This window comes from Mytilus trossulus, chromosome 8 (genome assembly GCF_036588685.1).
Source record: "Mytilus trossulus isolate FHL-02 chromosome 8, PNRI_Mtr1.1.1.hap1, whole genome shotgun sequence".
In the NCBI taxonomy this organism is placed as follows: Eukaryota; Metazoa; Mollusca; class Bivalvia; order Mytilida; family Mytilidae; genus Mytilus; species Mytilus trossulus.
In genome coordinates this window covers 33366439-33387347 of record NC_086380.1, presented here as the reverse complement: position 1 = coordinate 33387347, position 20909 = coordinate 33366439, and the positions used below count along the sequence as shown (strand labels likewise).

The window sequence follows — 20909 nt, the reverse complement described above, 5'->3', positions numbered from 1 at the left end:
AAATAAAACTTTAATTAAACTCATCCTGGATACCAGTACTGAAATTTTGTATTTGCGCCAAACGCGCGAAAGTAACACAGATTTACAAAAGATATATATTTATTTCATATACCTTCAGCGTCATCACAAATCCACAGTCCTAAACTAACATCTGATAAAGTAGGCGAACAATTGCAATTCTTTTCTATAATCTTTTCTATGCATAGTTCAAAGCATGCCTAAAAGAAAAAAATGATTTCTAATAATATTTATCGAAAGAATCTGTGAAAATCTAGGTTTTTAGCGACAACGAAATACCACATCAATTTTAAGCTCTGCTATTCAGTAAAATAGAAATAAAACAAAAACATTTTTAGAGAAAAAAGGGTAAAGCTTTTATTTAGTCCTTTTGTCCTTTTTTTGAGACACTGACAGGTTTTGCTATTCAATAAAATAAAAAGAAAAAAACATTTAAGAGACAAAAGGGAAAACAATATGTTGTTCGTTTGTCCTTTTTTTATTCGAGACACCGACAGGTCTTTTTTGGACGAATTTCAAAACACACGCGTTGCCTACAAAGTACAAGCCTAGTTTCCATAATGAGATTTCCCCACATAAACTACAAACCGTATGGAAAGGGTATATCTGAATTATAAAAAAAAAACCCGAAACGAATCATGTCACGATAGAAAATTGATATTACATTTTTAAAACATCAAGTAAGTTCATTTAAATACAAAATCACATACCAGAAAAAGGTCATCCTCTTACTACCTTTTATTTGCTTTCATAGTCTCACACCAATTTAGCTCAACCAAAAGTAAATATGAACTAGCAAACCCGAGGCCCACAAGATATTATATTTATCATACTAAATCACATGCCCTACTAACTAAATCAATACCGATGTTAATATAGTTTACCCCTGTGAGATTCTAAATCAATATTAGTGCGTTCTCGAAATACTCTTTTGTAAATAACGCAAATAATTTAGATATAGAAAAGTTGCAGAGATAGTGATCACGTACAAATATATTTTCTGATCATAAAAATTTATAATAAACAATTGAGAAAACAGCATACAAGATGCATGTGGCATGTTCATTGTCTTGACTAATTACTTTTCTGGAAATTCAACAATGTTTTGTTTATTTAATGTTATGACTGTCTTTAAGCAAACTCAGTTCTGAATGAAGTCTTTTGAATACAGGGCATTACAAATTTCAACAACATTATCTAAAAATTTAGCAATTTAGATGTTTAAATTTATATTAAATATTTGAATGACAGGTCTATAAAACCAGGTTTAACCTATCATTCTCTTGGTAAATGACTGTACCATTTCAGGAATTTGATAATGGTCTTTTTAAACTTTCTACATTGATTTATTGAAGTTAAAATTTTTGTCAGTTTGTTTTTTTAAAGAATTCCCCTTATTTGAATTCACAATGGAGTTCGAAGTCATGTTTTTTTTATTCTCCTTTTGTAGATGACAAAAAAATTACAGGAGTTCTGTGAAAAATATTGAAGTTGTGACCAAGACTTTTAAGAACATAGAACGAAATGTATTTATTCTGTGTTTTAAATTTAATATGTATATCGAGATAATTTGTTGATATAAACTACACCAAAGGTTTTGTTTTCAAATGTCTCTGAAAATTTCTGTCAGGACGATCCTTTTTATCAAGTTCTGATTAGTATTTTCCTAATTTTCAAGAAAACTGCTTTTTGAATATATATTTTGTATTGCATTATGCTACGTGTATTTAAATACCTGTATTACAGACACAACCGCTTACACGTATATGGAAGCAAAACGATTTAATTACTCGTTACTACCTAGTATTTTTGATTGTGGGTGTGTTTCATCAACACGTCATAAAAATGTCTTACCTGAATGTTGGTAAATTCACCGCTGTCATCACATAAATCTGTATTACCAAATACCTCCCTTTTCCTCAACATTCTCTTCTATTAAAAGACAATTTAAAATGAAATGCCACGTGGTTAATCAGTGAAATTGTTAGACAATTAATGAAATACAAATAAAAGAAAACCCTTTTATGATATTTTTGAAATTCTTACTTTTTATGTCTGCTTGTTTTGTTCACATATTATTGTCAATACAATGGCATTTTATTCGACAGTCACAAAAGTGAAAGGTTTGGCTAGCTATAAAAACAGGTCCAACACACAATGTTTTTCATTAGATAATGTCTGTACCAAGTCAGGAATATGATAGTTGTTGTCCATTCGTTTGACATGTTTTAATTATTGATTTTGCCATTTGATTCGGGACTTTCCGTTTTAAATTATAGTTCGTCATTTTTTATTGTTTTACCTTTTGCCTATGAGTTGTTGTTAAATTACAAAACGTCATTATCGACCATCACGTCTGAGCTGACTCTCAATACATTTTACCGTTGTTTTACGTCCTTATATATCTGCATCGTTATAGGAATATGGATAAATTTCAATAAATAAAGCCTAAGGGCGCGAGTTTGTTCCAATTTATTCGTCTATTTGATGGTTGGCGTTGTCATGTTATCATTATACGATGTATTTTTAAATAACTTGTTGATGTCAGAATGTGTGTCGTTCATCAACATTCAATTGACAATTAGCAGTAATCGTCAAAAAATAAACATCTTTGATTTAAAATAACCAGCTGAAGGACTCCTCCGGGTGCGGGAGTTTCTCGCTGCATGGCAGACTCATTTGGTGGCCTTCGGCTTTTATCTGCTCTATTGTGGGGTTGTTGGCTTTTTGACACATTCCCCATTTCCATTCTCAATTTAATTAAAATTTGTCGACCTTCATTTAGCCAATTAGAATAAGTTAACGATATGTTTTTTTTCTCTTATTATGTTATGCTATTCTATATGAGAATTTAACATACTTTGTCAAAAATTAAATCATCATGTATATATAATATATCAAATATTAAGCAACGTACTTGAAACAATGAAATATCTGTTTTAAATCCTGGTGATACTGAGAATCCATTGCTTTGTAGATATGGTCTGTATCCATTTTCATGTATCGACAGAACGACACCCGGGTCATCAGCGACGTATGGTATATAATCACTCTGGTTCACATTCAGAAATAGCTGGAATGCTTTGAAGACAAGTGGTAAATAAATATGTGGAATTGCAAAAAAAAACCCAACATAACAGGTGTCGACTTCACAAAAAAACTTACGACTAAGATTGATCGTACATATCCTGAATTGTTCATGACTTACGACAAATCTAAGTCGTAAAAAAAAAGGATTTTTTTGGTGAAATTGCCTCCAGGTTCATAACATACACCTTGACGAAAAAAGTTCAATCTTTAAACACGAATTACATTTCGAGTGAACAAATTCAATCATAATTCATCCAACTAATGTATTTCAGCTGTGGTGACCTACCTGATAAACATGACGAGTGCGTGAAATGCGGTACAACCGTATGCTACCAGGTTTCATTTCAACTGTAGGTTGTTGGTATATGTGTTTATCTAGGTCAATAACTCTTGTGTTTTTGCGGGTCACAGATTTTTAGAATATTTCCCTCCATATCACATTGATCGTCCTGCTTTAAATCCAGAATATTTTTAATGAAATTATATAATTGGACTATTTTTATCTTATACTTCGAAAAAATTCTGCACCAAGTCAGGATAATGTAGTTGCTTTTCATAATTTCCGTTAATTGATAGCGTGTGATTTGGTCAGTTTTTATGAGCTTTCCCTTCTCAAATTTGCATTCGAGTTCAAAAGTTTCGTTATACTTTTCTTTTTTTTACCTCATTTGAATTATGACTCAATTTGTTTGATTACGTAAGATCACTGTTGCTGTAGTTGTAAGCTTCAATCGTGGAGATAGTTTGATATTAAAATATGGCTTTTGTGCCACACCATTAGTATAAATATTACAAAGTCATGAAGACAGTTTTGTAGTATGATAATGTGTTATGATTCTTATATGATTTACATATCTACAAATACTTAAACATTGGTTTGGTTCGATAGCATTTCACCGCTTGGTTTACACTTCGATTAGTTATGTTTTTCCAAAACTATTTTCGAACTTTTCAATTTGACCTATTCATGTTCAGTACAGATGCATGGATTAAGGGGTTCAAAAGGTTTAAGCAGGTTGATAATTCCGTTTCTTATACTCTTTTAAATTTAAAAAATATCCCAGGAAAATGTAATTTTGATGCATGTGCTGGTTTTTTTATAATTGTATTTAGATTCTTTGCATAATTTATTAAGCACATACATGTAGTAGCCTATATTACAAAAAATGTTAATTAGAAATTGCAAATATTCTTCTTAGACGGTTATTTGAGAAATTTATTTTAAACAGTATTTTCCGGTCGTCATATAACACAATGATGATGCATGTTGTTGGAAACAGTGTCAGTAGAAGGATGTGCATTTAATCCTATTTTATTACGACGTTCCATACTTACCAAATAACTGTCCAACGTGCTTTGATTCTAATGGTTTTCTAGGAAACCTATAGCATTGACCATAGTACGGATCGAAAAATGGCATAAAAGAGCTACAATAAGAAACAGACATACATGTATATGATTTTCTTAAACATTGGAATTAACGTAGATATACATTTGAATGGAGATTGAAGTGAAGTACATGTATATAACAAGGATGCTGATTATATTTAAGAAACGGAAATTAATGAGATGTTGACTTTTTCAAAGTACAAATAAAACAATTCGAAAAACAGACTTGACTGTACAACAACTTCGTTGAACACATCTTCTGACCGATCTTGGGGACATTCTTACGTGTTTCTCAGATATGGAGTACCTGTGTATCGAAAAGTTCCGTCAACTAGTACAGTTTGATGTGTAAATAAAGGTATATGGACTGCACCCTCAGTATGTTCACCTTTGAAATGGGGTCAGATAAGGTCTATGCAGTAGCAATAAAAGGGACCGTACCTTGCTTTTATGTGTGTTTTTGTTGTGCATGATTAGGTATTTTGAATATTTTCAAGTGATAAAAGTAACGCTATCAAAAAAAAAAGGTAAGGAGTTTCAATCATAATCAATATTTGTTGTTATGAAAAACATATTATATATACTTTTACCTTTCATTACACAATTCACCCTCATATTTGCAACTTAAAACGAACTCCTTAAAGTCCGGAGATAGCTTCCGCACGGCTTTCTTCGTGATGTTGATATCAAAATAATTCATTTCTCTCCGAAACTGTTGTTCAATTTCTACAAATGCAGTAAAAAATTTAAATATTGACACGGCAACCAGCAATTATCATTTTGTTCACATCATAAACATTACATTTATTGTCAGAATAACACTATACTTTGTCAAAGTGAGAAAATTGGGGTTTCGTATTGTCTTCTTTAAAATTGTTCATTTTGCATTTCTTTTAATAAGATAGTGAATTGCTAGTCCTGAAAGGATCTTTTTTGTTTTGTTTACAATATTGCAATATTGGAAAAGTAAATTCAGTGATAAATATCCAAGTCTCAAAAGGAAATATAACGATAAAACTGTGACTTGGATTGAGAGTTGTCTCATTGGCACTCATACCATATCTTCTTATATCTATAGAAAGTTGATCGTAGTTGAAAGTGGTTTTATTTTAGGTTCTTCATTAAGCTTGTCATATTGCTCTTCTAGTGTTTCGTTTCTTACACACTCTTGACATTTAAATATTCCGTTTTGTGTGTTTCTGATTAATGCCAATCTAGATAAGCTCTTCGTTAGCATGGAATTTATTTAGAGACTCAAGCAACAGTTATAGTAACAAAACGATACGGTATTGAATTTGCTCATTATTGAAGACCAGATGACTTATTTTATGGTTGCTTATTTCTTTGACTGCAGGTGTAGTGTGAAGAGCTGTCTCATTGGCAGTTATACCATATCTTCAGTTTGATATATTATGTTTTCACGAAGCACATTAATGGAATGTGATTGGTTCGTACTGTATGGAGAATATATTTAACTTTGTGAGTCATAACAATGTTACATTTTGTTTTTATTTGTCAATATATATGATTTTGCTGTAAAATATGGTTTAATTTTTATAAAACAATGTAATTATAAAGGTTATTGAGAAGTTACAAACGTGCATGCATAATGTAAGATGTGATAACCTAAAACATATTTATAATTACTAACATCACACTAAAAAAAACCATAGAAAAATAGTGAAATAAGTGAGAAAAAAAAGAGAATAATTTAACATGTTTAAAAAAAATAGTTTTAATAATAATACATACCTTCACTGTGCAGGTCATCTTTATTAAATAATGTCTGGGTAAGATGCATAAAGTAAAATACAAAACAAATATATATATTGTAAAGAAATGCAAATAAAAGAGAAACCTAAAATCTAGCAATTACATGGGTATAATATGTGAATTTAAAAAATTCTTTTTCGATAAAATAAATCAAATGCTAGCATAGTACATTTAACATGCAAGCCGACGTGATAGTCGTATGAAATATTGTTAAATATATATACAACAACAAACAGAATTCTCAAATCTTCGTTACAAATCAAATGGGTTTACTTTTATAGAAGGAAAGATATGAACTGGTACGTAACTATCCTCGGCAACGAAGTCCAACTATGAATACCATGGTTAAACAATTAAGCAAAATTAAGACATAAAGAGGCGAAAGATAACAAAGTGATATCAAAATTCATAAGAAGAAATAAGCTGATAGTTATCAAAGGTACCAGGATTATAATTTAATACGCCAGACGCGCGTTTCGTCTACATAAGACTCATCAGTGACGCTCAGATCAAAACATTTAAAAAGCCAAACAAATACAAAGTTGAAGAGCATTGAGTTCCCAAAATTCCAAAAAGTTGTGCCAAATACGGCTAAGGTAATCTACTCCTGGTCGTAAGAAAATCCTTAGTTTTTCGAAAAAGTTTTGTTAACAGAAAAGATGACAATGCAATGGAAACAAACGAATAAAGGACGAAAAGACTAACAACAGTAACAAAACATTACATATAAAACGGACAACTAAGCAACACGAACTCCACCAAAACCGGTGGTTATAGCAAGCACCCAAAGGATATGCAGATCCTGTTTCATCCGGTTGTTCGGCCGTATTGCTCTTATAAGTATAAACCTGGTGATAAGTAAAACTCGACAAGTAACAATATTACCGGTACCAATTTCCCTACATCAGATGCGCATTTCGACAAAACATGTCTCTTCAGTGATGCTCGTGGTCAAAATATTTAAAATCGAAAGCCAATATAAAAGGTGAAGAGCTATAATCTAAAAGGTTAAAAAAGTATAGTCAAATCCGTAAAATAAATATTCGCGAGGGGGATATGGAATTAAGGTTAAGAGGAAGATATCTGTCGTCAAATGGAAGACGGATATAACATAACTTACAACCAACTCGTGATTGGTAAGATTTTCAACTTCATCATTTAAAACTCTTGGTTCAATAAATGCATTTGAAACAGCAGCTCTCTATTAAAGAAATGATGATTGGAAAAGCAAGTTTATAAAAGTAATTTGATATCAACTAGGGACAATCACAACTAATAGGAATAACGAAATCCGAAAAACAAATACGTACATATCTGCAAAAACAATACATAAAATAGATAGATTGACCTACATACATAAAAAAAAATTGGTGACATCCAGTTCCTCAGCAGGAATCCTTCCGAAAATATATAGCTTCTTGCATATATATCTTCTTTACAAGGAGGTACCCTCTTTAAGGAACTAATGGTTGGAAAACACAAGCTCTGGGATATCCCGTCAACAGGGATTCGTATACTTAATTAGTTGAAATCATCCCTTCGTAAATTTTACGGACGCCATCACGAGTTGGTTGACCGTTATGGAATAACCGTTTCACAATTGATATTTGATATGTTCCTTACGTCGTAACTACAATCCCCTTCCCTTTCATGAATTTGACCTACCGAATTAGACTATTTACCGGATTTGTAATCACATAAGCAACACGACGGGTGCCGCATGTGGAGCAGGATCTGCTTACCCTTCCGGAGCACCTGAGATCACCCCTAGTTTTTGGTGGGGTTCGTATTGTTTATTCTTTAGTTTTCTATGTTGTGTCATGTGTACTATTGTTTTTCTGTTTGTCTTTTTCATTTTTAGCCATGGCGTTGTCAGTTTGTTTTAGATTTACGAGTTTACCTGTCCCTTTGGTATCTTTCGTCCCTCTTTAATTAGCAAGCGCGATGATGTACCAGTATTCAGACATGTCATTTATTCATATTCGTCAATTTTATTTTCTGAACCCACCATTTACGGTAAATTTACTCTGTAAGGAATGTTATGTTAGAAAAAACTCTAAAAGAACCAAGTTTCACATTGTGTTCGACTATATCGTATATTGTATAAAAGACATCAGTGACGTTTGAAGGAAAACGAATGTCAAAAAGCAAAATATACAAATAAAAGAACATTGTGAACCAAACAACAAGATTTGATTAACTGATTTCTATTCTCCTCAATTTGAGGATGTCGTCATTTTATCAAGTGTTTCCTTTTTTTTTTTACCTTAAAAATTCATTCGAAACACAAAACATTCGCCGTCAAAAAAAAACCATCGTTGTTTCAATCAAACCACACGTAAGTCTAAAAATACCACGGAAATCGTGTAGAGATATACAAAATCTGAATATATCGAAGATAAAAAAGACAATTGAAATTGTATGATTCAATGTAACGAATTATTATCTGACATGTCTTATAATTTTTCAAATATATATACATAAGATTATGCAAAGTACAATATGTGATAAGGTATCCTAAACACTTTTGTTGGCAATACCTTAAAACATCTTAAAGAATTTTGTATAACAACGAGAAAAGAAAAAAAGTAAAAACAGTGCATGATGCCTGTGTATCATTAAATGCTGTCTCCAACTTTATCGTCAGGGTAAAACATTCGATAATATTTTCCACAGAAAACATTTATTCTGAGTTCCAAAGTCATCAGAAAAAACGTGATAATCCAAATGCTACGAACGAAATAACTTGCAAAATAATGAAATCATAAGGAGTTACATAATCAACATGAAATAGGTATAATTTAATGGCAAGTAATCTCATAGTGCTAAGAGTTTTGCCGTGGGTCAATTCACAAAATGTATCAGTTAAAACTTCATCATAGGACGTGGGTATTGGTCAGTTTAATGGGTTTGCTGAACATTTGCCAAGCTGCAGAATATTCCAAATATTTTTATATTTTTAAATAATCAATATATAGAGACCTCCTCCCTCCCCCCCCAAAAAAACCCAAACAAAACAACCTATCCGATTCCCAACAATAGATATGCATTCAAATGTTTAAACGACCTCGAATAGACAAAAATACTTGGCAAAAAGTGATTATTTTTATATCCTGACACGTTTAGCATTATTACTTCCATACGGCATTGACGTTGCTTTTGTGCGCTTATAGTCAAACTACGTTGTTTTCTGCTTAAATTTCGTTAATCATTTTGAATAACTAACAACGATAACTATGTAATGTACAGTTTTTAAAAGCCTTAAGTAAGCTATAAAATCTAAACTCCTTTATTTAAAATTGATTTTTATTTCTAGAAGCATCAACAATGACAAATTACACTCATCTAATAAGATTTTTTTTATCGTTGATTGTATATCAAAAGTAATTAAACGCATTAAATTTCTCATATAAACCATTATTTTGATCATTGAAAAGAAAAGGTCGTACGCACAATGAACCATACTTGAAAAATGAACATGAAACCACCTCGCTACACTCATTTCAATCCTAAATTGAATATTTAAGTTAAAGCTTTTCCCTTGTAAATGAACAAAGGAAGCGTATATAAATGATCACGATAAATTGTATATGTATTTTTTGTCTTTGAGTAAATTGGGCAAAAATGACATATATTTTTTTGTTACTGTAGATATGGACTCTCTAATTGTCTGCCATTACTTGTCCAGATATGTGTTAATTAACAGCTTGATAAGATACAGACAACTTTTTTTGTTGTTGTTGTCTATAATTATAATATCCTTCAAATGACGTTTAGATTTATTTTATTTTTACATAAACTTGTCAGTTTTTTGTTGATTATATCGCAGTTTCTACTTTATTTATGTGAACAGTAATAACTGCGCATATACATAGCCGAATTAAGATTTTCCCTAATAAATAAATCACACAAACGGAAAACTACTGTAATGACAATACTTTGATCTACTTTGCTCTTAATGAATATGACCTTCAAATATTATAACGAGTTTAACAACTTAATTTGATAAGAGCATCTGTAAAGGAATTGACGTAATGGCTAAATACATATTCCTATTCGTGACAAAATTTAATTCTAATCTTGTACAATTTTAATTTTGATAAATCATACCAATTGATGTGTTTGTCTGTTTACAACATGCATCGCATTTACTTTCCTATTTAGTGCTGATTGCTTGTGTTTTTGTAAAACTATTTTGTATTCTTGTCTTTCATTTTTGCTTAATATGTGATTTGTCTATATTTTTTTTATTAGTGTTGTCAAATCGTACACTTTTGCCTAACCGGTTACTCGAATAACCGTTCGACCGATTAACCGGTGAACCGGTAGTTTTAGTTGAAGGTTGAATTACCCTACACATAGATATAAGAAGATGAAGTTTGAGTGTCAATGTAACAACCTTCCATACAAGTTAAACATTTACATTTTTATAATACGACGAATTGAAGTTTGTCCTTCGGTATTATAAGGCTTGTCTGACGATTCATGGCGAAGTTTGACTTTAAATAATAATAAAAAGAACGTATCAACTAAGGCGTTTGTACTAACTTTAGATTGAAAAATGAAAAAAAAACTTCTTGATCTCGTAGAATGTCTGAAACTTTGCTTTTTAAGGGTTTCAATGTGAAATGATTATGCCAAGGCTTGTTACTCGTACTATCAAGTATACATTGATAACAATCATATTGGTTTGCATTTCCTAATTTTTGAGTTAGTATTTCGTTTAACGTATGACAAAGCTTTGCACGACGGAGATTGCACATTCAGATGTAAGTCTTCACAATATTAGAACAAATATGATGAAGTAAATCGTATAATTTAATCGTATTATTGATTTAAAGTTACTGTAAAAAAACATGTATGCTAATTTTGTTTCCTTATGATCTTGCCCCGAGCTGAGAGAAAAGTTCTATTTAATTTCATATTTTTGGATTAACAATAGCAATCAATATACTGGACAATTACTTTGTCAAATTAATTAGTACGACGACAATTTTGAAAGAAAACATAACTATTTAATGTTTTCTATATAAATTTATATCAAATCTTAAATTTGTTTTCAAGACCGGTTAACCGGTTAGCGTTTTAGGTATTCGGTCGTTCAAACGGTTAATCGTTGACAACACTTTTTTTCTGGGTTTGTATTATACATGAATGACGTGGCTGTGTAACATCCCGTCATTTTGTTGTGTACCAAGGTAAATTTGTGTTTGTTTGTCATACTTTTTGCTAATATGTTTGGTCTAAATAAATGCCATATTGTGCTTCTTCGTAACATATATTTTTGTTTTATAATGATTACGATTACAACATTATTTTGACTGCTGTACACCCAATTTTACCATTTTTACTATAATGTCTGTTTGTTTTGTTCACACATTGTTGTCAATATAATGGAATTTGATGCAACTGTCAAAGAAGTGAGAGGTTAAGCTAGCTTTAAAACCAGTTATTATGCACCTTTTTTCTACATAAAAATGCATGTACCAAGTCAAGAATATTACATTTGTTTTCCATTCGTCTTAGTTTTGATTTTCCCATTTGCCATCTCTTCTTTTTAAATTTTCCTTGGAGTTAATTATATTTAAAATCTGACTTCTTTTTTAAATGTGATTTCGAAAAAAACTGCGACCCTTACAAAATCTTGTGTTATTAGGACAATGACATCTGATCAAAAGAAAAAAAACCTCTAAATACCAAAAACTAATGAAAATTCTAAACTGAATGTACATTATTAATAGGCTAATTGAAAGCTCCAACATATCGAACGAATAGAAACCAAAAGCTATATATCTGACTTGGTACAGGCATTTCCTTGTGTTAATATATATCGACTTAAGAGCTTAACTAAAAATTGAAAAAAAGACTTTATATTACGTTATGTGAACATTTGTTAAGTTAAAAATTTTCATCACAATTGTTTTATGAAGTTCAACTGGACGAATACCTAGACCATTGCCACATAAACTAAATACATGACCAATTTACAAAGCACTTAAATGTGTTAATAAGCTAATGGTTTAGAATTAGACATATTATAGGGACACCACATAGTTACTGTGACCAACTAATAGCCTAGTATATATGTCTGAGGGGTTTTATAGAGTGATAATATTCTCCAGTTTGTACAAAAATAAAATAACACACCATATGATGCATTAAAAGTGAGAATGATATCTCAAAACTTACGATAATTAAATGAAAAATGATAAAAAACGAAACATATCATTATATCTTTTAATCTATTTATAGGTTTTTCATATTCATTGTATTGTTGATTAGTGATTGTTAATAACTTATCATTCGGTAGCAAATATTTAATGTATTTTCAAGACGATGTGTTGTATTTGTATTGACATATAATTATTAAAACACATACATTACGTATATCAACAGTTCCATTTTTTAATCCCTCAACTGCAGCTTGGTTTCTTTTTATTATTTTTATTAAATGGGTCGCTAATTCGACATCATCTTTGTATTCTTCTATCTTTCTATGGCTCAGTGGATTCAAGTCGCAAAATGATATGGATGGAAAATAAGGATCTGCATTGAGAGTTGATACCTTTCTATTTATCTTGTAACTACAATTAAAGAAGCAAATTGGAAGATTCTTGATTAAGATTATAATACCATTTTAACTGCAGTATCACCATTTTTTTGCCTTTTTACCGATGATGTTGTTGTATTTTTACACAGCATTGTGAATATAATGGAATTTGTTGCAACTGCAATATAAGTAAGAGGTTTATCTAGCATGAATACAAGGTTCAATCCATCATTTGTCATAATGTTGTATACCTAGTCAGCAATAGAACAATTGTTATCCATTCGTTTGATGTGTTTTAGTTTTGGATTTTGCCATTTGATTAGAGAGATTTGATTTTGAATTTTCCTCGGAGTTCAGGATTTTTGTAACTGGAATTTCTATTTACCTTCTAATAAGACTTTTTGAAAAAATACTTGTAACTGATGATATTGAATTTGTTGTTTTTATCCTCGATCAGAGGCGATAAAACGAGAAAGAGATTAATGTAAATGTGGGCATCATTAGTTTATCGATGTTTAAATCAACAAAAAAATCTCTAAGATCATACATTTCAAGGTTAATCAAAACCTGCAAAAATGTAGAAGCAAGTTAAAATATTTAAACATAAAATAAACAAGTAAAATGTTTACTTCTAGCATTTAACAGCTATAAATTATTATAATTATCTTTAAAAGATAATTAAATTGTTTGCAATTACTCCGACATCCCTGCCTTTATTTTTTTATACATTCTCAAAAAGAATTTTGTAACAGTGTAGTTTACTACTAGTGGGACAATTATATCACAATTACCTCTCTAACTCCAAATATTAACAATTCTGTGTTGAGAAGGTGAGAAGGTATAAAATTCAGTTTGAGAGCTTCAGACGTAATACATTTGACCTTTTTAACTGGACCAAATCACCTATATTTATATAATTTTTTGGTTCATTATGTGACCATATACCACTCAAAACTTTGGGAACATATTCGTCAGATAATTACAAAAAAACATCCTATTTGAAACTACTAATAAATAAATAATTAGGACCGCATATTGACAAAATTAGATTGGATTTTAAACTTCTTATTCTTTCAGGGACATGGTTGGTTGGAGTTCACATTTTATAATCTTCGTAATTGTGACCAAAATGCTACAAGAATATCAGGATTAGTTCCTTATTAGTTTATATGAGGAGAAAATCATAATTGTCTTTTTAAACGCAATATTATCGATGAAGATTCCATGGTTGTTTTAACAATGACGATTTAATTCTTGTCTGTATATACAACTAGCTATGCAATCTTGACTTGAATAGTATTTAAATGATAACATCTAGCACGTATATATGTTATACTCTAAGGACGAATACAAATCAGAGATCTGACCATTGAACACTCTTTCGTCCTAGATACAAATCAATAATAGTATATTCATTTCTCACTCTTCTTTTTCATTATAATATAAAGGAATAATTATGTCCTCATGCAAGCTTAAGGTTTGTAAAATTATAACATTTGTCGGATCCTAACCATTGAGGTTTTCATAATGTTCAGTTTCATAACGACATGTTTCAAAGAAGTAGATCAAATGATTATCTCTTTTTATTTGTATTACGCTGGTACTTTCTATGCTGAAGTACTTACAGAATGCCATATTGTTGCGGTAAACACAATCATAAACTAACAGCAACGAATGCGATATGTTTAGACACATGTTACGATATGGTCGATATATACTGAACATTGCATAAAAAAACAGAAGTTTGTTCATAAACCTTACTAAACCTGTCCGTTATAAATTTTGAAAGGATGAGAAAACTATTGTTTCCTTTTCAATTCCGAAGTTGACCGAAGATGGATTTGGCTATTTTGTGTGTCATTTAGGTCATGTATCTCTTCATTTGTTTAAGTTCTTTTGCATACTTTCCTTTCCAATATTTCACTTTCAGTGTTCCTCGTAAATTTAAAAGCGCTTCGGACGCATTCAGTTTATACAGTGTTGATTTCATTGTTTTGTGGTGTCATATAACAGACTTTAAATACATGACTACTTGTGATGAAATTAGTTGTTTTTTGCAGGGGGGGATAACATATGATAGGTATTGCTATCAACATTATACACATGCTCGATAATTAACCGAACCGAAACTAAGAAAAAAAAGCAACCTGACCTCGTCAGACACATATCCTGAAACATAATTTATGTGATCTATCTTTTGGTTTTACAAATAACTTGACGTGTTATTCACATAAAAGAGGGACGAAAGATACCAAAAGGGACAGTCAAACTCATTAATCTAAAACAAACTGAAAACGCCATGGCTAAAAATGAAAAAGACAAATAGAAAAACAACAGTACACATGACACAACATAGAAAACTAAAGAATAAACAACACGAACTCCACCAAAAACTGGGGGTGATCTCAGGTGCTCCGGAAGTGTCGAAGACGCATTAAATGCAATATTTTTGTCAATTAATAAAATTACATCTTTATTGTATGTTCATATAAGTAAAAAAGTTACTTACCTTGAAAATTGAACGCTAAGTATATAAATTTGTCTGATACACATACAAAAACTAGTCATTACAATACACAACCATACAAGTCTCCCTATCATAAGCTTGCTAGATATAATCCGGTTTACACCATGAAAAGTAGTATACTCTGCAAATCTTCTGAAAAGAGTTCTCACATCCGAAGCCGACATCATTCTTTCATATATTGATTACATGACACTATTACTAATTTTCGTTCTATAAAAGAAATTATCACTTATAACATCCGTAATTTAACGTTCACCTTTATGAACTATTCTCAAGCTCTTACTGTATATAGTAATATATTACACAAAAGACAAAGAAATTAATATGTTCAATGGTGCCATCAGATTTGATATAAATGTCTAAGTAACTGCTGGCTTAACTGTTCAATACGTTTGGGAATCTCAGTGTATGTTATCGCGTGGAATGAAAAATCCTATAATGAGTTTTGAATAGCAATGATTCTGATGCTGGCTCATTAGATAACCGTTCAATGATCTACGACCTCAAAGTTAAATGTAAACTCAAAATGTTCCATAGTATTCGAAACAATTTATAAAGATTTAAAAACAAATATAAATAAAGGCAGTATAACGCTGTTCGAAAGAGATAAATCGATTGAGAGAAAAACAAAATCCGGGTTACAACTAAAACTGAGTTAAACACCAGCTATAAGAGAAAAAACAACGAAACAACGGAAACACAGAAGTGCAACAAAAAATCTAAACGGCAATGCAACACACATAGAAACGAACTATAAGATAACAACTGACATTCCCTGACTTGGTACAGGACATTTTTAGAAAAAATGATGGGTTCAACCTGGTTTTGCAGCTTTAATGGTAACGTTTAACATAAAACTAAAATGACAACACTACATACCAGGACGACAGTACAAATGAATGCAAGAACATAAAAACCGTTTTTTTTCTTTCTGTTCATGTTATTCTATATAAAACTTTAAGTAATTTTTCAAACATATACAAGCTCTATTTGAGTTAACACAAATGTGTGTCCCATGATCCTGCATGCCACACAACATGACCTACTCGTATGAAAAAAAGCAACGATGGCAATATTTCCAATGTTGTAATTTTTAATAATTACTTAGTATTAAAAAAAATATTAGATTGATAATAATTTAAATGCCAAAATATATCAATGTAAGGACTATAGTCATAAGATGATAGAATGGCTGAAATAATCAGTCATCTTTTGTTAGAGTTTTGTGTATGTATTAGTTATGATGTTTCTTTTGAACGTTTTGTTGGATATTATGTTGGACAATGGTTTGTGGTTTGAATTCTATTTTGTCCTATATGTATGTAAAAGCTAACATAACGAATCAAGTAGTTTATTTATATAAATTTTTGTTTAAAGCAAAAGTATGCACAATATTAATTTGCTTTACACAGTTTTGATTTAAAAGAAATTTGACAAGTTTAGCAAATACAAAGTATTGCACCATTAAAACACAAATTTCTATTAATATTCTTGTAATGACAAGAAAATTCATAACATCACACAATTGCAAACTCAATCGCAATTTTCTTTTTTCTACTGTTAGATGTTTTCCTGGTATAATAAAAAGTCATAAAACATACGTCACGTGATGTGGCGTTGATACATTAGTGTGACACACAGTTCATAACTATGTGTGTAATGTCGTAAATTCAAAAGAATAAGTGTTCTTTGTTATTGGATTGTTTACACGTTGTAATTAATTATTCTAAAATAAAATAGCAAACGAACAATTGGTAAACCTATGTTTTCTCTCTTGTTTGATTTATGTTATTGAAATTAACTTGAAAAGCATATTAATAAAGGCATTAGAACTGACGACAGAGGACTCTTAACAGCTTGTTTGTTGTTATACATTTTGATGCTGTTTTATTGTTTATGTTTGATATGTATGTATATACAAAATTATGTTATTTGTGTTAATATATGTTGGTCACAAACTGTAAAGTTTATACGACAATGAAAAATGCTTTTATTTGGAATAATTATAAATATTTTAATTTTTAATTTGAAATATTGTAGCAATTGCAGATATTAATTATTAAGGAATAATGACCTTTTCAACCAGATATTGTGTATGGTCTTTAACGATACCTCATGTAAAATAAACTGCGTATTGCTTTCCTCAATTGTCTCCTTAATTGAAATCAAAACCCATCAGATCAGTCTTGTAAATGATTAAGAAAAGAATCCTTACTATTGAATTTGATGTTTAAATCAACGCGACTAAGTAAACTAAGCATATTATTACTTAAAAGTAAGCGATCTACTATTTGAGAAATATCTAATGAATAATTGATCTTTCAATCATTCATTAAGAATTATGGGTTACGGCACTTATAACACAATGTATACAATCATATACCTTCAATTCACAACCCCCCTCAGGAGAAATCGCATTATTAGAATTGAATGCTTGATTACTTCGTGATTAGATAAAAGCATGGCTAAAAATATTAACGTTAATTATTTTGATAAACTGAAGTCACGTTCGTAATTGTCACATTATTATTTCAAGTTTGTACGTTTATTTATGTGCATAACAAAATCATGTTACAGTTCATTAGAGTCAGCTATTATTATGGTTCCTGATCATCCACATCCTGTTTTATGTGCTGTTGTATGTATGTTTGTCACTCTTTTTTTTTTAAATTTTCGGCCATGTGCTTGCTAGTTTATTTTCGACTTAAGATTTTGAGTGTGTCTTTGATATCGTTCGCCTCTCATTTCCAGTTATATCACCATCAAAAATTCCTAAAGACCTCAAGAAAATAATACGCGATTTATGATTAAGGTATTGGACGAATAATACTTGCCTGACAATTCGAAAATTGTTTGAAAGAAATTTGCTGCAATTTTAAAATTTTTGGAACCATTTGATATTAAAAAAGTTATTTCAATCATGCAATGGTCCAATTCATGCTCCTGATATTGCGGAGCTTTAACATGTTTAATTTTTTTTAATTTTTAATCATGTCTTAAATGTTTGTATTGTCTTTTGGATTTTCAAATATTTTGGCCTCGAGTATCGATTACTGTTGAATATTTAGTTGTCGAAATTCGAAATGCGCATGAAGTGCTGTAAAATTTGTACTGTAAATTGCATAACAACATTTTATCGTTAGGAATAGATGATCTCCCCTTTACCTTTAGAAATCTAAGATATTTTGACAAATTTCTTTGACAGAAAAAAAAAATTGAATTATATCATCTTATATGGGTCAAGAAGGTACAGTGCAGTTTTTAGGATTTCTATCAAATTGGCATTTATCCAAGATCAAAATAGTGACTATTCTGAAAGAATATATCAATTTACAGTGTATCTGTTATATGTGTCAGGAAAAAACTTATAATTTGGCGATTAATCTGATAACACATAGTTTGCTGCACATACAACCTACGAATATATATATAACTTACAGTTGTCGTCAGTACACTGAATTGTTCATTACTAAAAATCAGTCATAGTTGTAAGTTTTTTTAAAAACGACTCCAGAAAATTAAATTGTCCAAAAAATGACTACTATGTCATTTTTCATGAGGTTAATGTAGAGGTTTAGACGATTGCCAGTTATAGTCATATTTTAATTGTTTCATCTAACGACAACTAAATTTAATCGGGACATCAATGGTGAATTCTGCATTTGGGTTGCAAGAAAATAAAAAAGGTACTGTTAGAAAATTCAACTAAACATTTCATCAGTCAGGCCATAGATTTGGCAAACGTAAACAGTCCCTTTCTTGTTCATAATGCGAACTATATGTCTCTTCATTTGGCCCTTTCAATATAATTTTTTCGAGCGTCACTTATGAGTCTTTTGTAGACGAAACGTGCGTCTGGCAAAAATAAAAATAAAATTCTGGTGTTATTGACGAGTTTACTAACAACCACTGGGTCGATGCCACTACTGGTGGAGTTTTATAATTCTCCGAAGGTATCTCAAGCCTAGCCGTCAGCACTTCTCAGTTGACATGAATTATCATTATTACGGCCAGAATTATAAATCAACTATTAACAAAACTTTGCACATTTGAAATAATATGGCTTTTTTTTACTTGGGAATATATTACCTTAGCTGTATATGGCCAAACTGTTTGGAATTTGGAATGAAATCAATTAAGATGAAATTTATTTCAAATAAAATCAACTTCAGAATAAGTTTCGGATGATGACGTCTAGTTTAAAAAGAAATAAGTTCAAACTTGTTGAAGCCTATTTCAGAAAAAAACATTTTGAAATGATTTATATCATTTGTAGTGTGATTTCGTCAATTTCGTCATTGTTTTTATTTCTGTAAAAAATGTGAGTTGCTGTATCAACACAAAATATATCTTCAATCGAAAAACTTTATGACCTAACCATCTGCCTTTTCATACCCAGGCACGATATTATTGGCATTGAGCTTTCGAGGCTGTGTATTTGTGTTCAATTATCCGTCCATCTGTGCATGACCCTCCGATCTAAATATTTGATTTATTATAATTCCGGTTGTGGTCAATCAACTCAAAACTTAGCACAAATTATTATATTGGTGCGAACTTCTAAGAATACAAGCGAAACTATGGTTGCGCTCCCATTTTATGATTAATAGACATAAATGTTTGCGTAGGGTAGTTAAACATGACTGAGAAATCACCTGACCTTGAAATTTAATGACAGGTTTAAAATGATGTGAAAATGAAAAAAAGTGAAACAACAAATTTACCAAACTAAAAAAAAGTAGAGGTTAAATGAGCGTTTTTGAACTTTTTAGGGTTTTGGTTCAGATTTCAAGTACGCTTATGCATTCTTTTCAATGTGAATGTACTGTGCTAGCAGACATCAGCGTAATTCTTTAATCTGTTAAAAAAACATATGTTATAGGTAGTTCTAATATATAAATCGACTAAATAAAGGTACATGAATTGGATTTACAGTAGGATTAGTACTTAAAATATATAATTTTGAATTTAAGCTGCAAATTTTGAAATGTATTTACAAACCTTACGAATATGTCTCCTCGTGCATGCTTAACAGAGCTTTGCACTATGCTTGTCCATGTGTATTACCAGTCATTCTGTTATTTGCAATCAATGACTTTAAATACTCATGACAATTCGTAGATTGTCAAGACATTTTGAAATAATTAACGACGACTGTGAATGCTATTGACAAAGTCTCATTGTTTAGATCAACTGTTAATGACAACATGTACTCTGCTTTAAATGGGATCAATTTCCACCAATTCAACCGTTTATGATATATTTATAGGATATTTGCTCAAGATAGATATTGAGAATTCAACTTTGTATGAACTTATGATTTGATTGGATCTGATAGCAGATGTTCTTTTTTTTTGTATTTTGCCTCCTGTCTTATTAAAGTAATTCCCAAAATACAATCAGAATTGTCGAAACATATAGGTTTTTTTTATGGAAATTTTATAATTTTATACTCTGTTTTATCGATGATCATTTGAATATATTTAATTATTTGAATTATTTGATATTTTTCCTTTTACATAACTGTTGTTTCAGTTGTGTATTTTCACAAAAGTCGGTGAT

At 30.6% G+C, this 20909-nt stretch overlaps 1 protein-coding gene across 1 annotated transcript in view; it reads right to left on the bottom strand.

The window, feature by feature from the left end:
- Positions 1–20443, bottom strand: part of LOC134681844 (acid-sensing ion channel 2-like) — a 34034-nt gene extending 13591 nt beyond the window's left edge. The window contains exons 1-9 of the mRNA XM_063541486.1: positions 20349–20443; positions 15330–15557; positions 12650–12854; positions 6250–6283; positions 5088–5223; positions 4444–4535; positions 2936–3099; positions 1873–1950; positions 113–218 (exon numbers count right to left, since the gene is read on the bottom strand). Coding sequence (XP_063397556.1) covers positions 113–218; positions 1873–1950; positions 2936–3099; positions 4444–4535; positions 5088–5223; positions 6250–6283; positions 12650–12854; positions 15330–15514 — 1000 coding nt within the window. The 5' untranslated portion in view covers positions 15515–15557; positions 20349–20443. The remainder of the gene's footprint in view (positions 1–112; positions 219–1872; positions 1951–2935; positions 3100–4443; positions 4536–5087; positions 5224–6249; positions 6284–12649; positions 12855–15329; positions 15558–20348) is intronic.
- Between the last annotated feature and the right edge of the window lie 466 nt (positions 20444–20909).